Below are 17,335 nucleotides of genomic sequence, written 5' to 3' on the forward strand. Positions count from 1 at the left end.
AAATGAGGGATGACTTTTAAGGACGCTACCTCTTACCCTTTCATAGATTCATAGATTTCTAGGTTGGAAAAGACCTTAGAGATCATCGAGTCCAACCATCCCTAATCCCCATTAAACCATATCCTCAAGTAGATCATCCACCCTATTCTTAAACACATCCAGGGATGGGGACTCAACCACCTCCCTGGGCAGCCTATTCCAGTGGCTGACAACCCTTTCAGAGAAGAAATACTTCCTAACATCCAACCTGAATCTCCCCTGACTAAGCTTATACCCATTTCCTCTTGTTCTATCACCCAACACTAATGTAAAGAGCCCTTCCCCCACCTCCCCACCATCTTTTCTCAAGTATTTATAGGCTGTAATCAGGTCTCCCCTCAGCCTCCTCTTCTCCAGGCTAAACAGCCCCAACTCCCTCAGCCACTCCTCATAAGCTTTATTTTCCAGCCCCTTGACCAGTTTAGTCGCCTTCTACCTCTGTATCATATTTTCCAAGTTTTTATTTAACTTTCAGTCTCAGTTATTATTTTACTTATCCTATGACATATGTCACGTTGGTTTTGTGGGCTTTCTTCTTCGTTTCTGTAATCCTTTATTTCTGCTTTGCATATATCATCTTTTAATATCATCTGTTGCTCACTGTGACAAAGCATTATTTTAATATTGTCTTCAGTGATCACCTGTACTGTCTCCCACCATTTTTTTTTTTGCATGGATAAAGTTTTATCAATGCAATAAAAGAAAATAGAGGTCAACAGACAATGGCTGCCTTCTTGTTTCTTTTGGATAACATTGTCCTTTCTGTACCTTTTCTGGATAAGAGTTCTTATCAAAAGTTCAAAGTGGTTGCTACTCTGTGCACATTATTTGCAGGAAATTTGAGTAACTTTTCTGTTACAGTTTATATCTTGATTTTTTACTCTCTTTCTTAAAACGGGTGAAATTAAACTACTCTACTTTCAGCAGCTAATGACCTAAGTGTGTTACGACACATCAAGATACTTGCATTAAAGATGCTATATAAAAAGGAAGACGGATAAAGCAGGAAGTACTTAATCTGTGAACTAACGCTCCCCCTTCCATTTTTTCAAAAAAAGACACATAATTCACCACACACGTCAACTAATTTGGGCAAGACGCAAGGGTGAGTTACATGAGCTCAACCAAAAAAACTACCACTGAAAGAAGAACTAGCTTCCATTTTGTATCTGTTCCGTTTACCCTGATGTCAAACTGTGCAATTCTTCTATCTGCAGCTGGCTTTGGGGGTTTCCAAGGCAGGAGGTATGAAGTGAGGCCTACAGCTTGAGAAAGGAAATTAGGGGGCATCTAGCCTAATTTTGAAAGAAATACCTCATAAGACAGTGGATGAATACTTTAGCTCTAAATATGAAAAAGGGTCTACTTGTACCAGCTTCGTCACCTACCATTCAACATGTAAGCACTTGTTCTTCACTCCCAAGCACCTACAGCTGACCTCAACTTCAAATCATAGAATGGTTAGGGGTGGAAGGGACCTCAAAGATCATCTAGTTCCAACTCCCCTGCCATGGGCAGGGAAACCCTCCACTACACCAGGTTGCCCAAAGCCTCATTCAACCTGGCCTTGAATACCTCCAGGGATGGGGCATCCACAACTTCTCTGGGCAACCTGTTCCAGTACCTCACCATCCTCAATGTAAAGAATTTCTTTCTTATATCTAACCTAAATCTGCCCTCTTCCAGTTTAAAGCCATTGCTCCTTGTCCTATCACTACACACCCTTGTAAAAAGTCCCTCTCCAGCTTTCCTGTAGGCCCCCTTTAGGTACTGGAAAGCTGCTATAAGATCACCCCGGAGCCATCTCTTCTCCAGGCTGAACAGCCCCAACTCTCTCAGCCTGTCTTCATAGCAGAGGTGCTCCAGCCCTCGGATACTGCAATTCTGTATACTCAAATGCACTTCTGTACACTCAGACAACTTTGAAAGTCAGGTTTAGGTGCAGTAAGCACCTGTCGTTTACTTAATTATTTTTTAAAAGTAGAACTAAAAGTCTCCTTATCTGCTTTTCAAATTGCAGACAAATACGTCGTCTTTCAAACATCTAATGCTTTGTGAAATAAGTGAAGTATTATTATCTGAATGCAAATACCCCTCTGGTCACACAAGGGAGGCCTCCAATTCCAACTTATTAACCTGAAATCTCGGACTCCAGTTTCTGAGATACCAAATAATGACAATCCATGGCTGATCCAAAATTTAAGGGTCAAAGACTGACAGGGAGTAGACTGCATGAAAACTGAGAAGCTGTAGTAAATTAGAGGTTAAGTAACCTATGTATTAAACACTTGTAGGTGCATTAAGCACAATTATGGTCGATTACAGTTTTCTGATCTGCTGCCAATTTAATTCTACAGATGTGCAACACAGGCCACAGGGTTCGAGTGTGCAGAGGAGGCTGCCATTCGAGTGCTGACAGAGCACGACCGGTGCCGCATCCCTTCCATTTTCCCAACCTGCAAAACGAACACAACATCAACACTCCGTGAAAAGCATCACCAGGGGCTGTGGAACGAGACTGTCCTCTGCGGATCGGGAGCCCTCGCCGGCACCGGGGAAAGGCCACAGCCCGCACCTGCCGGCGGCCGCTTCCTCCCCGCGGACCTCACATGGCGGCGGGCGGGCCCTGCGAGGCCAGCTGCATCCCGCCGGCCGGAGCGGCCTGAGGAGAGGCAAAGCGGGGGCAGGCGCCGGCCGGGAGGCGAGCCGAGAGCCGCGGGCCCGCGGCTGACATCACCGACGGCCGCTCCTCAAGGGCTATCGGGGGGGCCGCCGGGCCGGAGCCCCCTTCCCCTGCGCTGCCCTCCCCGCCCGGCTCACCTGCACGCCCGTGTAGTTCTCGAAGAAGAAGAGCACCATGCTCTGGTAGATGGTATAGAGGCGGTCGTCCACCTCGCGGTAGAAGCGGGCGGGCAGCACGGCGGAGAGCAGGCGCCAGGCGCCCCAGGCCAGCACGTAGGTGGGCGCCGTGCCCATCATGACGGCGGCGGGCAGGACGTAGCGCATGGAGTAGGTGTGCAGCACCAGCGACAGCAGCATCTTCCCGCTGCCCCCCCGGCCTCACCGGGACACCCACATGGGCAGCGCGCTCACACACAGCCCGACGGCCCCGCCGACCGCATCGCCCGCCGCGCCGGGCAGACCCGCCGGGCGGGTGGGGAAGCAGCAGCAGCGGCCGCCGCCGGGAGGGAAGGAGGGAGCGAGAGATGCGGTGGAGCGGGCACCGGCTCACGGCTCCCCCCGCGCCGCCTCCGCCACCATATTGCCCGGCCGGAGGCGGAGCCGCGCCGGCAGGAAAGCGGCCCCTCAGCGGCTGCCGGGGAACTTCCGGGACGGGCGGGCGCTGCGGTGGCTCCGCCTCGGCCGCGACTGGAGGGGACGGCCCCGGCGCTGCTGAGGATGCCCGAGAGCTGCTCCCCGGCGGGCTCGGCCCGACTAGTTGTAGGATTGTGTCGCCGTCCCTCTCCCTCGCTACACCGGCCTCGGCACGCAGAGGTGGCCGCAGCCGCCCCCCAGGGCGGAGGGTGCATGGCTGCTCCCTCATGGCGTGGCGATGGGCTGCGCCGTGTGGTGATTCCACATGGGATGCTTGGCGAAATGTGCGAAATGAGGCATCTGCACTTCATTAGCTGTAGTTGTGACTCATTTTAACCTAGCATAGGTTAGAAGAAAATTTACTTGCATTCCCCCCCCCCTTCGCCCTTTCTGCCATGAGTCCGAAGTGGAGCACTAAGAAAATTGTACTCGCTTTTGCCAGCGACACCGACGGTCTGGGGTTTGTGCGCGTTCCGTGCTCGACAGTTTGCGTTTTGACTCCCTGGGTTCTCATGGCAGCAGGCAGCTGCCCGCCTGGCATCCTCTCCTCTGGCCCCAATAACCTGGTGGCAGCAGCAGCCAGATGCACCAGCTGCTTCTGAAGAAAATGCAAGAAGTCTTGTAGAAAACAACAGTGTAATAGCCTTCCCAGAGGGAGTTTCTTGTTAAGCTCCAGCCCATGGTGAAGTACTTATTCCTTGTTTTTTTTTAAAAGAAGTTTTATCCTGAACCTTGCAAAGATCTCATTGTTTTAAAAGAAGTGGATGCTCAATGCCTTCCATTAAGATCTGTGTCCTTTGCCAGGCTTTAACTGGGACAAGCTTTGTCCTTTGCTGTTTACCTTATGCTAGCTGGTATTTAATGTCTGTTGAAACTCGTATCCTGAATAATTCAACAAAATAAGACTGAGGGAATGATTCTAGGTTGAAGTACTGTGGCAAGGTTCTCTTCAAACCACGTTGGTGGTCCTGAGCTCTGCAGTGAGAACCTGTCTTTGACATGCATCAAAGCCTCTGTGTCCCTAACGAGACTAAATGGTCTTCATTTCCTTCCTCTCCTCCAGAAAGGATGGGCAGGAGGGGTCATGGTAGCTATTCTGTCAGGGCTCCCCATCCTGATCAGTGCATATGTTTCTGTCCTCACTAACTGCATGCACTACCCTCAGCTCAGCAGTACCAGAACAGAGGTGCTTTCCCCATCATGGCCTCTTTTGGCAGAGAATTTTTCTGCTCTAAACCAGGCAAAGCTAGGTTGGACAGAAAATTGAAGAAGAAACTTCTGATTTGTGATGCCTATGACATGGCCATGTAGGAGAGAAGGTAATTCACCACAATACAGGGAGGAGAAAGTAATCCAACACATCACAGAGAAAAAGCTGACGTCAGCAGAGCAGAGCCAGGCATGCAGGAACGAGTGCTCTGATGTGGCTGGAACAGCAGGACGGGTTGGAGAGTGGATCCGGACCTGCTGCTTCACAAAGCTGACTGCAGAGAGAGACTAGGATTCAAAGCAACTAGGTGTGTTAGGCTGATGAGACTGTGATCACGAGTGGAAAATGTGGATTAGCAATCTGTAAAATAAACACTGAACTGGGTTTGGAAAATGGTGGAGGATTGGGTAAAATACCGTGAAATTGAGCTGGCTGGGCTTGAAGGCAGAGTATGAGCTTGTGAGATGAGGGTAAAGACTCAGTGACCAGCCTGAAGAGATGAATTGCAGTGAAAAGAATGTGAAGGGAATAAAAATAATCTTCCTATCAAGGAATGAACTTGAGGCCTCTGATTCCATATATATAAAATCATAAATTTCCGTAGAGGACTATACATTGACTCATACTTCGGAAGAATATGCATATTAAATGATTACAAAATCTGCAGAAATGAGCAGTTCTGCCTGTGGAAGATGGTTTGGCATCCCTGGAAGTGTTCAAGGCCAGGTTGGATGAGGCTTTGGGCAACCTGGTGTAGTGGAGGGTTTCCCTGCCTCTGGCAGGGGGGTTGGAACTAGATGATCTTTGAGGTCCCTTCCAACTCTAACCATTCTGTGATTCTATGATTCTATGATCATGTAATAAATAAGAACTGAAGACACACCTTGAATGAAAAGGGATGTAAAATACCAAACTCATCAAGAAATGGTTCACATTCCATGCAGCAAATGCAATAGAGGTCTAGTGGAAAAGTAGTACTTAATTTTATAGTTGAAGTCAGACAAGCAGTTTTAATCTGGCATTTCTTGATATATTTAAGTGGTTGACTTTGCAACCTTAACAATATTCTTTGCATTTAGGATTTGTGGGGCCCTTTTGTGTATGTGTTTGTATACATGGCTATTCAACAGTGATGGCTATTCCTATTTTGAATCTGACTCAGTCCTTTGCCCCAATGATAAAAATGAGCACTGAGATCCTTCAATTCATTGGGTTTATATATATATAGACATGTGCGTTAGCAGTTTTCAAATGGTTGCTTCTTGATTCCTTTGAATGTTTTTTTTCTCCTGTATTACCAATGAGTAAATAAGACTGCCTGGCTTTTCTGTGCTGTATTTTACATTCTGGATTATTTTGAAATGCCTCTTCTTTTTCCTTTTTTTTTTTTGTTACACTAACGTTTGAATTTTATTTTTTTCTTCCATTTGATGCTTTTTCACATTCTTAATCTGTCACCGTCCCACACCACGCACACACGTGCGCACATGTTCACACACTTCATTTCTGCTTTTCATCATTTGATATTTTCCATAGGCTCTTTTTCCTCTCTTTATCAAGTATATGTTATCAAATGTATAGATTCTGGTTTAGTTTTTAGTCACTCAGAAGGAACAGTGTCTCCTATACTAAGGCTTAGAGCTTGATTAATTTCCTGGTATAGTTCTATTAGTATCATATGGTATAACATGGAGTTGAAATGTCTGCAACTGAATGAAACCCAAACTTCCCAATTCAAGAAATGAGTATGCCACAATGATTAGATCTAGGACACTGCCACCAAGTCCTTGCTTCTCTTGATTCATAGTCACTTTTTATCCTAGATGATTCTGAATTGTGCCGCAGGAATTTGAATATTGGTCTTTCATATTCTAGACTACAGAGGCAAAATAAGAAAAATCTTCTGATCCTTGGTACAACTTGTAATTTCTAGTCCTATGAATGCATTGGCCCTAATTACACTTCCTTTAACCAAAATGTCAGTCTATCAGCAGAATTAATTCATAGGCATTTTACTTTCAGCTGGAAGAAGCAAAATCACCCCATTTTGGGTGATTAGGACTCCATTTAGGAAATTAAGACTTCAAACTGTTAAAGTATTGTTTTCCTCTGTAGAACAACCTTGAAAATTAAAAGAATAAACAAACTTTCAATTTTGGAAAAAAGCGTCAGCTGCCATGCCTAAGGAGCTCAGTCTGTTTGGTGTGAGCATAATTATTTGGAGTGAACCTGATTATTCTATTGTTAGGTTCTTCGGCCAGTGGTTGTCACCTCTAAAGTGGCCAAACTAACCGAACTGTGGAAAAATCTCAGACTTAGAGTGAAAAATACCAGTGACTGTACCTCTAGAAGGAACCATAAACTGTGTCGCTAAGCACCAACTCTGAACATTTAGGGATTTTCTCATACTGCTAGTCACACGATGGTGTTTCACAATTCTGTCACTCACTCACTGTAATTATCAATCAGAATAAGCAAAGCCAGATAACATTAGATACAAATCAGACTGCCTAGAGGTTTAGAATTTAAACCTTTACAGATAGTCTTATCTTCAACAATATCCTGGGAGATGATTTATTGGTATTACCTCTGTTTATATATGTTGAGAAATGAGGCACAGATGTTGAAGCCAAAGGGCTAGATCCAAATAAGGATTTAAGCACCTGAATTCCTGGAGCCCAGGACTCTGAGTGGGTGCCTAGGCTTTCTATGCAGTGCACGTCACGCGGAGACCTAAGCAGCGCAGAAAAGGATCCACAGCAATCATCAGTCTGAGGAGGAAATTGATTAAAATTAGCAGGGTCTGTGTGTCTTCGTGTAAAGTCAGTTAAAAGGAGATGCTGAGGCCTAAGAACAGCCTCACAAGACCTCATTCTGGATTTCGGAAACACCTCTGTTGACTTGAGATCCACAACCTACTGATCTCTCTCAAAGAGTTTGGCAACACAGTTTTTAAAATGTGGCCAGAGGAGATGCCAACATCATCTCCTATTTCCACTCACATGGATAGAGAACTGGATTAGACATGGATTCAGTTTGTCGAGGGTATCAGACTCATACCTTCCATCACTGAGGAGGGTGACCTGCAAGGTAAGAATAATGAGCATCTCTCATGTTGAAGATGCATTTACTTAGCAATTGTTTAATGTAACATATAAAAATAATTAGATTGGATTACTGATAGACTAGATTACAGTTAGACAAATTTAGACAAGTTGACTAGATTACAGGTCCTCTAGATGTGTGCCTTTTCTCTAAGAGTGGCCTGCGTCTCTCCATGTTTGCTCTAGGAGATGAAGGCTTCCTTGAATCCTGCAATCCTCTCCAATCTCAAGTGAGACTTGTAGTAGTTCCTGTCCATCCCGGACTCTGGCCTTGCAGGGCTCCTTCTGTGCCTCTGTCCTAGGGGACTCCTTGGCTACCTCTCACACAGAACACGATAAGGCTGTACAACATCTAGCTGGTCCACCTCAGAAACACATCTACATGCCTGTGCTCTACTCGTTCCATTCCTCACCCTCACATCCTATCCAGAGACTATGTCTTTTACCACCAGAAAATGGTGAGGAAGCCCAGTGGGCCAGCTTGTGTACTGAGATATTTCTATGGCCCACAAGAGGATTTTCCATGTCCCTGGGTGGCAGTGGGCATGGTTGTGTTCATGGTGTGATTTACACAGTCTTCTGCATCATGCCCTTGCAGTGAAGGAAAACTCAAGTTCAGCTGTACATTAATTGAGGCAGATTTCAGTCCTTCTCTGCCTCCTATGAAATCTCTTTTTCAGGATCTGGCTATACTTTTCCCCTCTACGAGTCAATAAGAATAGCAGATACAGAAGAAGTAGGGATGGGGCAGATGTCTCCCATGCTCTCCCAGCCTTCTCCAAGCCTCCCATTTGTGGTTCAAGGTCTAGAGACAGATATGACTTCTATATATACAGCAGTGATCACCAGGAGATTTATCCTACATGTACCTATCCATTCTTCCTTTTAGCTGTATTGGCTTACAGCCTCCACAACCACATTTGGCAAAGCAGTAGAATCATCTCCTTTTGTTCTGAACCTGCCTCATTGTAGTTTCATTTTATATACCTTGGAACTTGTATTGAAAGAGACAGAAAAATCCCTTTCCACTCTCTTATTTGTGCCACTCGTGATTTTTACAGATCTCTATAATATTCCCTCTAGGCTGTCTATTTTCCAGACTGACTTCTACTAAGTTGTGCCTTGTATGAAAGTTGTTGTATAACTTCTGTCTTGCAAGCATAGCCAGCATTACCTGTGGCATTTGCCAACTTTCAAGGTTTCATTTTGCAAGTGGTTCTTCTTTTACCAAAAATAAATCTCGAGATTTCATGTGAGACATTATGTTCACTCTCATAGGATTTATCCATAAAAATAACTTTCAGATTCACTGCTACAGGTCTAGTATAATATATGTCACCATTTAATAAACCAAACTAGTAAAGAAGGAATAACACACTTTGCCAATGGTTCTAAAATATATTTGATGACCCTAAAGAAATGGTGATTCTCAAGACTCTTTACAGATCATGGAGGAAAGAGCGTTTTAAAGAACACAGACTCTTTTGCATCAAGCTGGATCCATGTCACCTTCCATTTGCCTCCAAGTTTTCTCCTTCCTCTTGTTATAGTCTTTACCTTGTTTCCAGCCTTCACCCATCAAGCTCGCAGTCTCCCTTCCAAATGTTCTTCCTTTGTTCTCAGCTCTGCTCTGTCTCTATATGGTTTTTTTTTTTTCCAGTCTTCCCAGGCAAACGTAGCTAATTCTACTCCCATGACTCCTGTGCATCCCATTCACATTTCTCACACAATGTCAGTCTCTTTTTCCTAGTGAATCCTAGTTTGCTCTTAATTTCCCTCGAGAGCTCCTAATCCTGTTATCCACTCTTCTGTATGTCAAAGTCTCCTTGCTCAAGTGATTCTAATTTTTACTTCCTGTCTACTTGGTCACAGTCCAATCTTTCCTCAACAATTCTCAGCCACAGCTTCACCCTCAACAAGCAGTTTCAGTTTAGCCTTTTTTCCCTCCTTTGGTCTAGCTCTCATTCCCTTTGTATGTTACTTGGGTGGCCTCTTCCTCAATGGCACTTGGGTACAGGCAGGGAGCACACTGAGAGAATGGCAGAAATAAGGTACCGTGGCCATCCAGCTGGTCCTTGAACAGCCCAAATGGGACAAAGCATCCTGTCTGTGAGAAAGGACAGCATCTATATAGCCTGTTCTGTGAGAGCAGGATTTGTGCATGTTAGTTGGTAAACTCTGGGTTTTCTGTTATGCACTTGCAAACAGATTTATCAAAGGTCTGTGACTTTGCTAAATTTTCACAGTAGCAGCAGAAGACACATCCATAGCTTAAATGCTACTTACTACCTTATCGAGTTTCAAATTCCTCTTCAAAAGCCAAAAGTAGTAGAAAAGAAGAAGGTTACAAGGGTACTAACACCAGCAAAATAGCATCTTTTCCATAGCTATGTTTCCTAAAAGAACATAGCTTAGGAAATTTCAATCCCAAATTTTAAAATAGGCAAATATAAGACAACAAAAAAAGCCCTGACATTTGAAATACAAGTCTATTGATAAAAACTGAACTGACTTTAATAAATAAATGAAGTGATGCCACAGTTCTTGCCTACAATTAGGGCTGTGTTCAAAGTGAAAATCCAGCTGAAGGACGAGTTAATATTTACATACAGAAGCGTAAGAAACCTGGGATCATAAAAGACTTGGGAAAAGAGCTTATGTGGTGTGCTTAGGTACAGCTATAGCTGCTTGTGTTTAGCAGAACCAGGAAAGCTGGTTGAACTGTATATATGAGTGTTTAGGGAAGCATTAGTTACCTCCTTCTATTTGAAGTTTTAATTCTATAGTACCCACAACCACATATGAGGGCTTTATTCATAGTAAATCAGCTTTTTTGTATGGACAGTATGGCTTCAGTGTAACAATATGGTAGCACAGAAATATTTTGCCGTAGGAATCTATACCATTCCTGCAAGTAGTATGGTTGGGTAAGTGAGGTCATCCAAGACTGACTGTATTGTCTGTGTACTTTGTCCATGAAAGAAACAGGTAGGCTTTCTACTAAAGCGTATCAGCTTTAGGAACATTGGGTTCAAGTCCTGGCTCAGATACAGGTTTCCTATCTGCTGTTGTACAAGTTATTTTGGTTTTCCGTTTATAAAATGAAAGTAATACTTATCTCACAAGGTCGTTGTAATGGCAAATTAATTAAGTTTAGAGGAAGGATACTCTTATGATTAAGGGACAACATGGAATCTAAGTTTGCCTCCTGACTGTGGACTTTCTATAGTACCTGGCATAAATTACTTCATATCTCTGTGCCTCAGTCCCTCTGGTGTAAAATAAGGACAATATTTCCTCCCCACACACTTTATTTGTTTAGATTGCGAGTAGAGCTGTTGGAAAAATTCTGACATATTTTTAATTGTGCATTTGCTGACTCATCAAAATATAGTGTTTCAGTGAGAATCCTACCCAGCTTCCTGACAGCTTGCTGACCTGGTTCCTTGGCAGATATCTGGGAAGCGTCGGAGGTTGTGGCTCTCAGGGCTTCCAGGCTTGTTCTTCCTTGATAGCTGGAGCTCTCGGTGTCCACAGCTGTGGGGCCGCCTGCTGTGTGGGGACCTCCGTTGCTCATGGCTCTGGGGTAGTCCACCTCCAGTTCCCTAGCGCTGCAGATTCACACCTTTTTTTTTCTAAATAGAGTATTGTTCCCAACAGAAAGAAACCATATTCAGAAATAACACAGTCTTCCACAAAACAAAGTTACCGTTCTCTATTCAGATTTTCAGAGCAGACTGTCTTTTGCTTTAATGCTGATATATTGCATAAGACAAGGAGAAGTATAGCCCTCTGTTTAAGAAGCAATAAACCATGTAGAAAGAAGACCAACATAGCAGTTAAAGTCCTTTTGCTGCCTCCCACAATACTTTTGTCAGAGTTTTCAATCTCAGATCAAGCCATTCATCTATGGATGGGACCCTGGTGTAAGAACTGAGCTGGGAGCAGTTGGCCGATCTTCACTTTGCCTACTCCCCTCTTCCTGTAAAGGGCAGGTGATACCCTTACCATGTAAAGGGAAGGTGATATCCTTACCTGACATTGTAACACCAAAGAAAAGGGGTAACATAGAATCGGAATCATAGAATGGTTTGGGTTGGAAGGGACCTCAAAGGTCGTCTAGTTCCAACTTCCCTGCCATGATTTACTAGATCAGGTTGCTCAAAGCTTCATCCAGCCTGGCCTTGAACACCTCCAGGGACGGGGCGTCCACAGCTTCTCTGGGCAACCTGTTCCAGTGCCTTACTACCCTCAGAGTGAAGAATTTCTTCCTTAGATCTAATCAAAATCTACCCTCTTCCTATCATATACCCTTGTCCTATCATATACATAATGTTTTAATAATATATCCAGCATCAGCAAAACTAATCTCTGTTCATCTCTAAAGGAATAATCTAAGACATATAGCAGTCAAAGACTTCATAGAGGATGCACACACACAAAGTCACAATTTTAGATATGTTCATGTGTAATTTGTGAATGAATAGATGTAATAGTGTAGAGGACTGCTCCCTTTTTGGCTATAGGCCCTCTTTATCTCTGTATCTTGCAAACAACTACTCAAGAAAAATAAAACAGTTTATATACTGATATATGCCTGAAAACAACGATCTCAATGCTCAAAGCCGCTGATGGTCAAATCACCAGGCCCAGAATATCTGCTGGTGACATTGGTAATGACTGTTTTGAGACAAAAGCGTAGAAATGCAAACCTCGGGCCCCTTGCATTAAGAAAAGCTCAAACATACCTAATCAATCTTTTACATCTTTTATGTCTTCCCTGAAGTCTCTTTGGTCATCTTTATCCTGGAGCAAACAAACCTAATTTCTTCAATCTTTTATTTGCATGCCATAATTTCTAAATCTCTTCTCATATTACTTGTTGTTTTTTTTTTTTTTCTGACTCTCCCTGTTTTGTAAACTTCTTAAAGTCCAAATTTGAAAACCTCCCCTAAACAGAACGGAACAGACTAATTATTTCATGTTTTACAAGTGCTTTTGGTTGGAGAGATAAGAACCAAGCAGCCAGAAAGGGAGAATCAAAATGATAAACCATGTGTGAACACCCAAGACCAGTGGAATCAAAGTGCTAAACCATGTGTGAACATCTAGGACCACTGATATTCTACCTGAGAAGACATTCTGAAAGGAACAGTAGGTAAAAAACAAAACCAAACAAAACCAAAAGAAAAAGCAGTGTTCTTTCAAAGGTGGCTGTAGCGTAATAAGGAAGAACAATCTCCCATATATACTGTGGACTGTAAAACTGAGGACATAATATGCTGTAGACCTACTCTTTGTGACACACACCTAGCTCCTCTCCAACATAATCATTTCAAGTATCTGTTCAAAGTTCTGGAGAAGAGAAGTTAGAAACATAGCTGGGAATCATCATCACAGACTGCAAAAATTACGTTCTTACTCCGCAGGGGCCTGCAGGGAGCTGCTACACAAGTACAACACTGATTGGTAATATAATCTAGAGTAAATGCAAATAAGTAGAGTTTTCCAATTCTGCTTTGGGCCATATAAAAATTATTCATTTCTCATTAACCTACTTGAAATGCCTGATGGAGGAATTTATTGACTTTTTAAATTACTGCTCATCTACCAACAGTGCTTTCATGGTCTACTGAGGGTAGGCAGAATGTGCTGCATGCATGAAGAAAACATAACATTGATTCTGCAGCTTGCAAGGTTTCAATTATGTCAATACATGACGCTATATTTAGGAAAGGAATTCTGGATAGCTTGTCAGTCTGACTTCACAGGACATTAAAATCTATTTTTGATGGAAAAAACGATTAAAGAGACTAAAGTTGCCGTGAAAGAGGATAAAATGTAAATTGGATTTGGCAGCAGTAGTTCATGCTAGACAAGCTTGGTATCTTTCTTTAATAAGGTAACTGAAAAAATGCAATGGGGTTGTCAGCTTCTATAGAGGACCTAATACAGTGCCAAACGGAAAATTATTAATTAAGGTGGAGAACCTAAAGATTAGTGTTAGAACTGTAGGTAAGATGAGGAACTGGCTAAAGAGAAATGAGAACTAGTGTGAAAGTGGAGTTCCTCTAAGACTGGTCTTGAGCCTGGTACTGTTAAATGTTTGCTGTAATGACTTTGCCACAAAAAGTAGGTCTGTGTTGTTGTTAGGTTAATGGCACAAAGCTGAGTAGCTGGGTGAGGACAGGAGGTAGGAACATCTGCCAGCAACGGCAATGGCCCATCAGACTAGTGCCTGGGGTGTGCTGGTTCACGTGTGGATGCAATGAAATTGTTATCAAAGCTACTGGTCTACTTAAAGAGAAATAAAGTTACCATTACTGTTTTTCTAAGTTGCTTATCGTGTTCATTTTGACATGGCTGACAGTTAAGCTAGTGGCAGAGTTTCCAGAAACACGGTTGAGGGAAAGCAGCAGAAAATTAGCCTTACTTATGTTTTTATCTGTTATCTGCTTTGCCGGTTCTTTTTCTAAGTATTTCATAAACATACTGATTCTTACATTAATATATTAGGTTATAATTACATCAGTTAAAACAGTGGAATTCTTTTTGGCTACGCAATTGCATTTGTGAAAATTACCTCAACAGTCCTTTCCTAATCCTGTGGTGATGTATTATTGAATTTTAACTTTGCACTTCACTTCTGGCAGAAGGTGCCAGCACACTCATTTAATGGAACGAATGTGCATATTTTCCCTTCTGAACTAACAAGCAAGGTCACTGTAACCTTGCTCGGATAGTAGAGCATTTTCTGTTTATCAGCAGAATGATAACGCAGTTCTTGTGTATCAAATAAACTTCTTAAACTTACATCCTTCCCGATGCAGCTCTGTAAAGGCAAAACACTGAAGGTTAACAGGGTAGGTGAGAACTGGAGAAATGGCAGTGGGATTAAATGTAACTGTGCAAAATCGATGCCCTAAAGGATTAATACTAGGTAATTCTGTTAGATGATGGAAGCTTATCTCTGGGAAATGAGAGCTTCCCAACAGATGCAGAGCGGCAACAAAGCCTAAGTAGTTTTAAGATGGAGCTTGATAACTCTATAAATGGATTATATGACATGGTCTTGAGATAGTAGACAGCTGGGATTTGATGATGCAGGTAGTCCTTTCCTAGTCTGTGTTCCTTTTTAGGTGGTTATGCTTCTGGGGAAAGAGCCACTTGTGTCTGGTAGGATGGAGAGGTGCATATGAGAAGCTGTGAACTGTATTAGCAAATACAGGTTTCACATGTTTTTTTCTAAAGGACTGGGGACTGCTCAAACCTCCAAAGAAACAAAGTTTTCAGACGTATGCAAAAGAAAAGGTTTCCAGTCTCATAAGTTAAGTCTATGTTGTCCTTGTGACCCAAAGTGCAGGAGTGGGGCTTGGTCCCTAAGCCAAACTATCTGAGAAAGCAAATTAGGGATCCCTGGTGGTGAGCACCTGATGTGGTGCCTGGTGTGGTGCTGGCTACAGGAAAGCTGAGTAGGTAGTGGGAGAAGGGTGTTCTGCATCTGTCTGTGGTGGTGGTGTGCACACTGGCAGGTTTTTCTAAGTCAAGTTTTTGCAAAGTCAAGCTCTCCTTAGGTATAAGAGATAGTCAGATCAAAGAGTTTATTTCCAGAGATTCACAGGTTGTTGAAAAATGTCTGGTTGATAACTAAGGGATCCAAACGTCTGAGTCACAGCATTGGGGTTTGTATGCAGCACATCTATAAGCTCTTAAAAACGCAGAAACTTAATCTCTCAATTACATGCGGTAAAAACAGGAGAAAGAACATTTTCAGAACTAGAAAATCCTTAGATTATGCAGGCAGAACAGTAGGATTAAGATTTGCTTTCTGAAGTATAACTACCATTTATCCAAATTTATCCTAGGACGTTTGCTAGTGGGTTATAGCAGCCAATTACAGCATCAACAAAAATATGCACATGAGATTTCCTGGTTTATAAAATATTTTTGTTGTAAAAAATAAAGGACAGTATTACATTAATAGATACTTGAAACCAGGCATTTATTTCCATATAAATCCACCTTGTTTTAGTCAGGCAATCATTTAAATAACTTGTGGATCCTTTTAAAGTAAGAATCATAATGTTCTGCCCCCAAACTGAGGAATACCGTTATTCTCATTACTCTCCTGTTAGAAAATGAGTAACATTATACATCTCTTTTACAGACTGACCTTTTTGGAGAATATGTTGTCTAGCATTCACAAATGTAAAACATTTACATGAAGAAAAGAATGAATGGAATTCTTTTCACACAATTATAGCACTATAATTAAAGGCAGAATATATATTAATCATTTCCTTTAAAACCAAAAAGGAACTTTGAAATCCCACAGGTCATTAAGTTGGCAACTCATTAAAAACAAGACATTTCCCATGCAGCAGCACAAGTGTACTCCTTAGTTTCACAGAACCCAGTCCTGTAAAACTAAAGTTAGATTCATAAGAAAAAAACTGTCTATAAAAGTGCTGAATACAGTTAAATTTCCATCCTTCTCTTGTAATAAGCATATAGGTATATGAGCAGATAATTTCCAAAATGTTTCATCAGTCAGTACCAGCGCAGCAGATAGGTACCATTCGTCCAACTTTGCTCTGAAAATATAAAGGAAGAAACAAATGTTAGCAGATCATGTAATATCCCATTTCCAGCTGAAGGGATCCATTTCCAGTATTATCTTGTGATTTCTTAATTTTCTGTCACTGCAAGCAATGTTGTCATCATATTCCAGCCTGAGCAATTTACCAGAGTCCTGAAACCTTAACCCAGAAACCCTTTTCTCATGGGAACTTGTTTAGGGAATCTCCAAAGTCTTAATTATTTCAGGGTAGAGAGCCTCTGTGGTTACGCTACCTACAATAAAATTACAAAGGCTATTAATGTATTGTTGGCCAAATCCCAGGCACCGTCAGGAAGACATTTCTACTTTTTCATACGATTGCAGGAATTTATGTCAGCAATGGCCATTTCTCGGATGAGTTTGTTGTTGGCCACAGACAACAATGGGGAATCAAACTAGATGTTCACTCAGTTATTCTGGGGTTTTTCCTTACAGGCAATTCTACAGAAGCAATCATTTTAAGTAGGATTTTATTAGAAGTATCATGATGTGTTTTGATTGTATTCACCCTGGGTGAGGAATGTCCCTTTCCCGCTTTGGGTCGAAGCTCTGAGTGGCTGGCTCAGAGGGGAAGGAGCTTGGGAAGTGATGAGATTTGCTGTAGCTCAATTATTACTAGTCCTCCCCTGCAAGCGACACTGTGAGTCAGGTGGCGAAGATGTGGTGGGCAGAGTCAGCCCATTGAAAAAAGCAGACAGAGCAACCTTTCCATGGGGTTTATGGAGTCGGATAGATCATTGTGTCAGCTACCAAGCTGACTGACAGGACTCACCTCGCCTCCCTGCACAGGTCTACCCAGTCTAGCAGGTTTAAGCAGCTTTGCAGCTCCAGGGCAGCACGTATTCCTCCTCCACAGTCTTTCGTGGAGACTTTCTCACTGCTAGGGTGAGGTGGGTTGAGGAATGCACTCTGAAGCAATACAGACTTCTAAGAAATTGAATTAATTTTCCCCACCCAGTTTTCAATGATAGACTTGCTGTTTAGGAAAAGGGATGCTCAGCAATCTCATTAATTGCACCCTGTAGAAACTCTCATCCTAGTCTTTCA

At 42.7% G+C, this 17,335-nt stretch overlaps 1 protein-coding gene across 1 annotated transcript in view; it reads right to left on the minus strand.

Moving 5' to 3' along the window:
• Positions 1–3,078, minus strand: part of AGPAT5 (1-acylglycerol-3-phosphate O-acyltransferase 5) — a 64,874-nt gene extending 61,796 nt beyond the window's left edge. The window contains exon 1 of the mRNA XM_086608335.1: positions 2,860–3,078. Coding sequence (XP_086464461.1) covers positions 2,860–3,078 — 219 coding nt within the window. The remainder of the gene's footprint in view (positions 1–2,859) is intronic.
• Positions 3,079–17,335: the final 14,257 nt, after the last annotated feature.

Source organism: Tauraco erythrolophus, chromosome 2 (assembly GCF_009769465.1).
Source record: "Tauraco erythrolophus isolate bTauEry1 chromosome 2, bTauEry1.pri, whole genome shotgun sequence".
Taxonomy (NCBI): Eukaryota; Metazoa; Chordata; class Aves; order Musophagiformes; family Musophagidae; genus Tauraco; species Tauraco erythrolophus.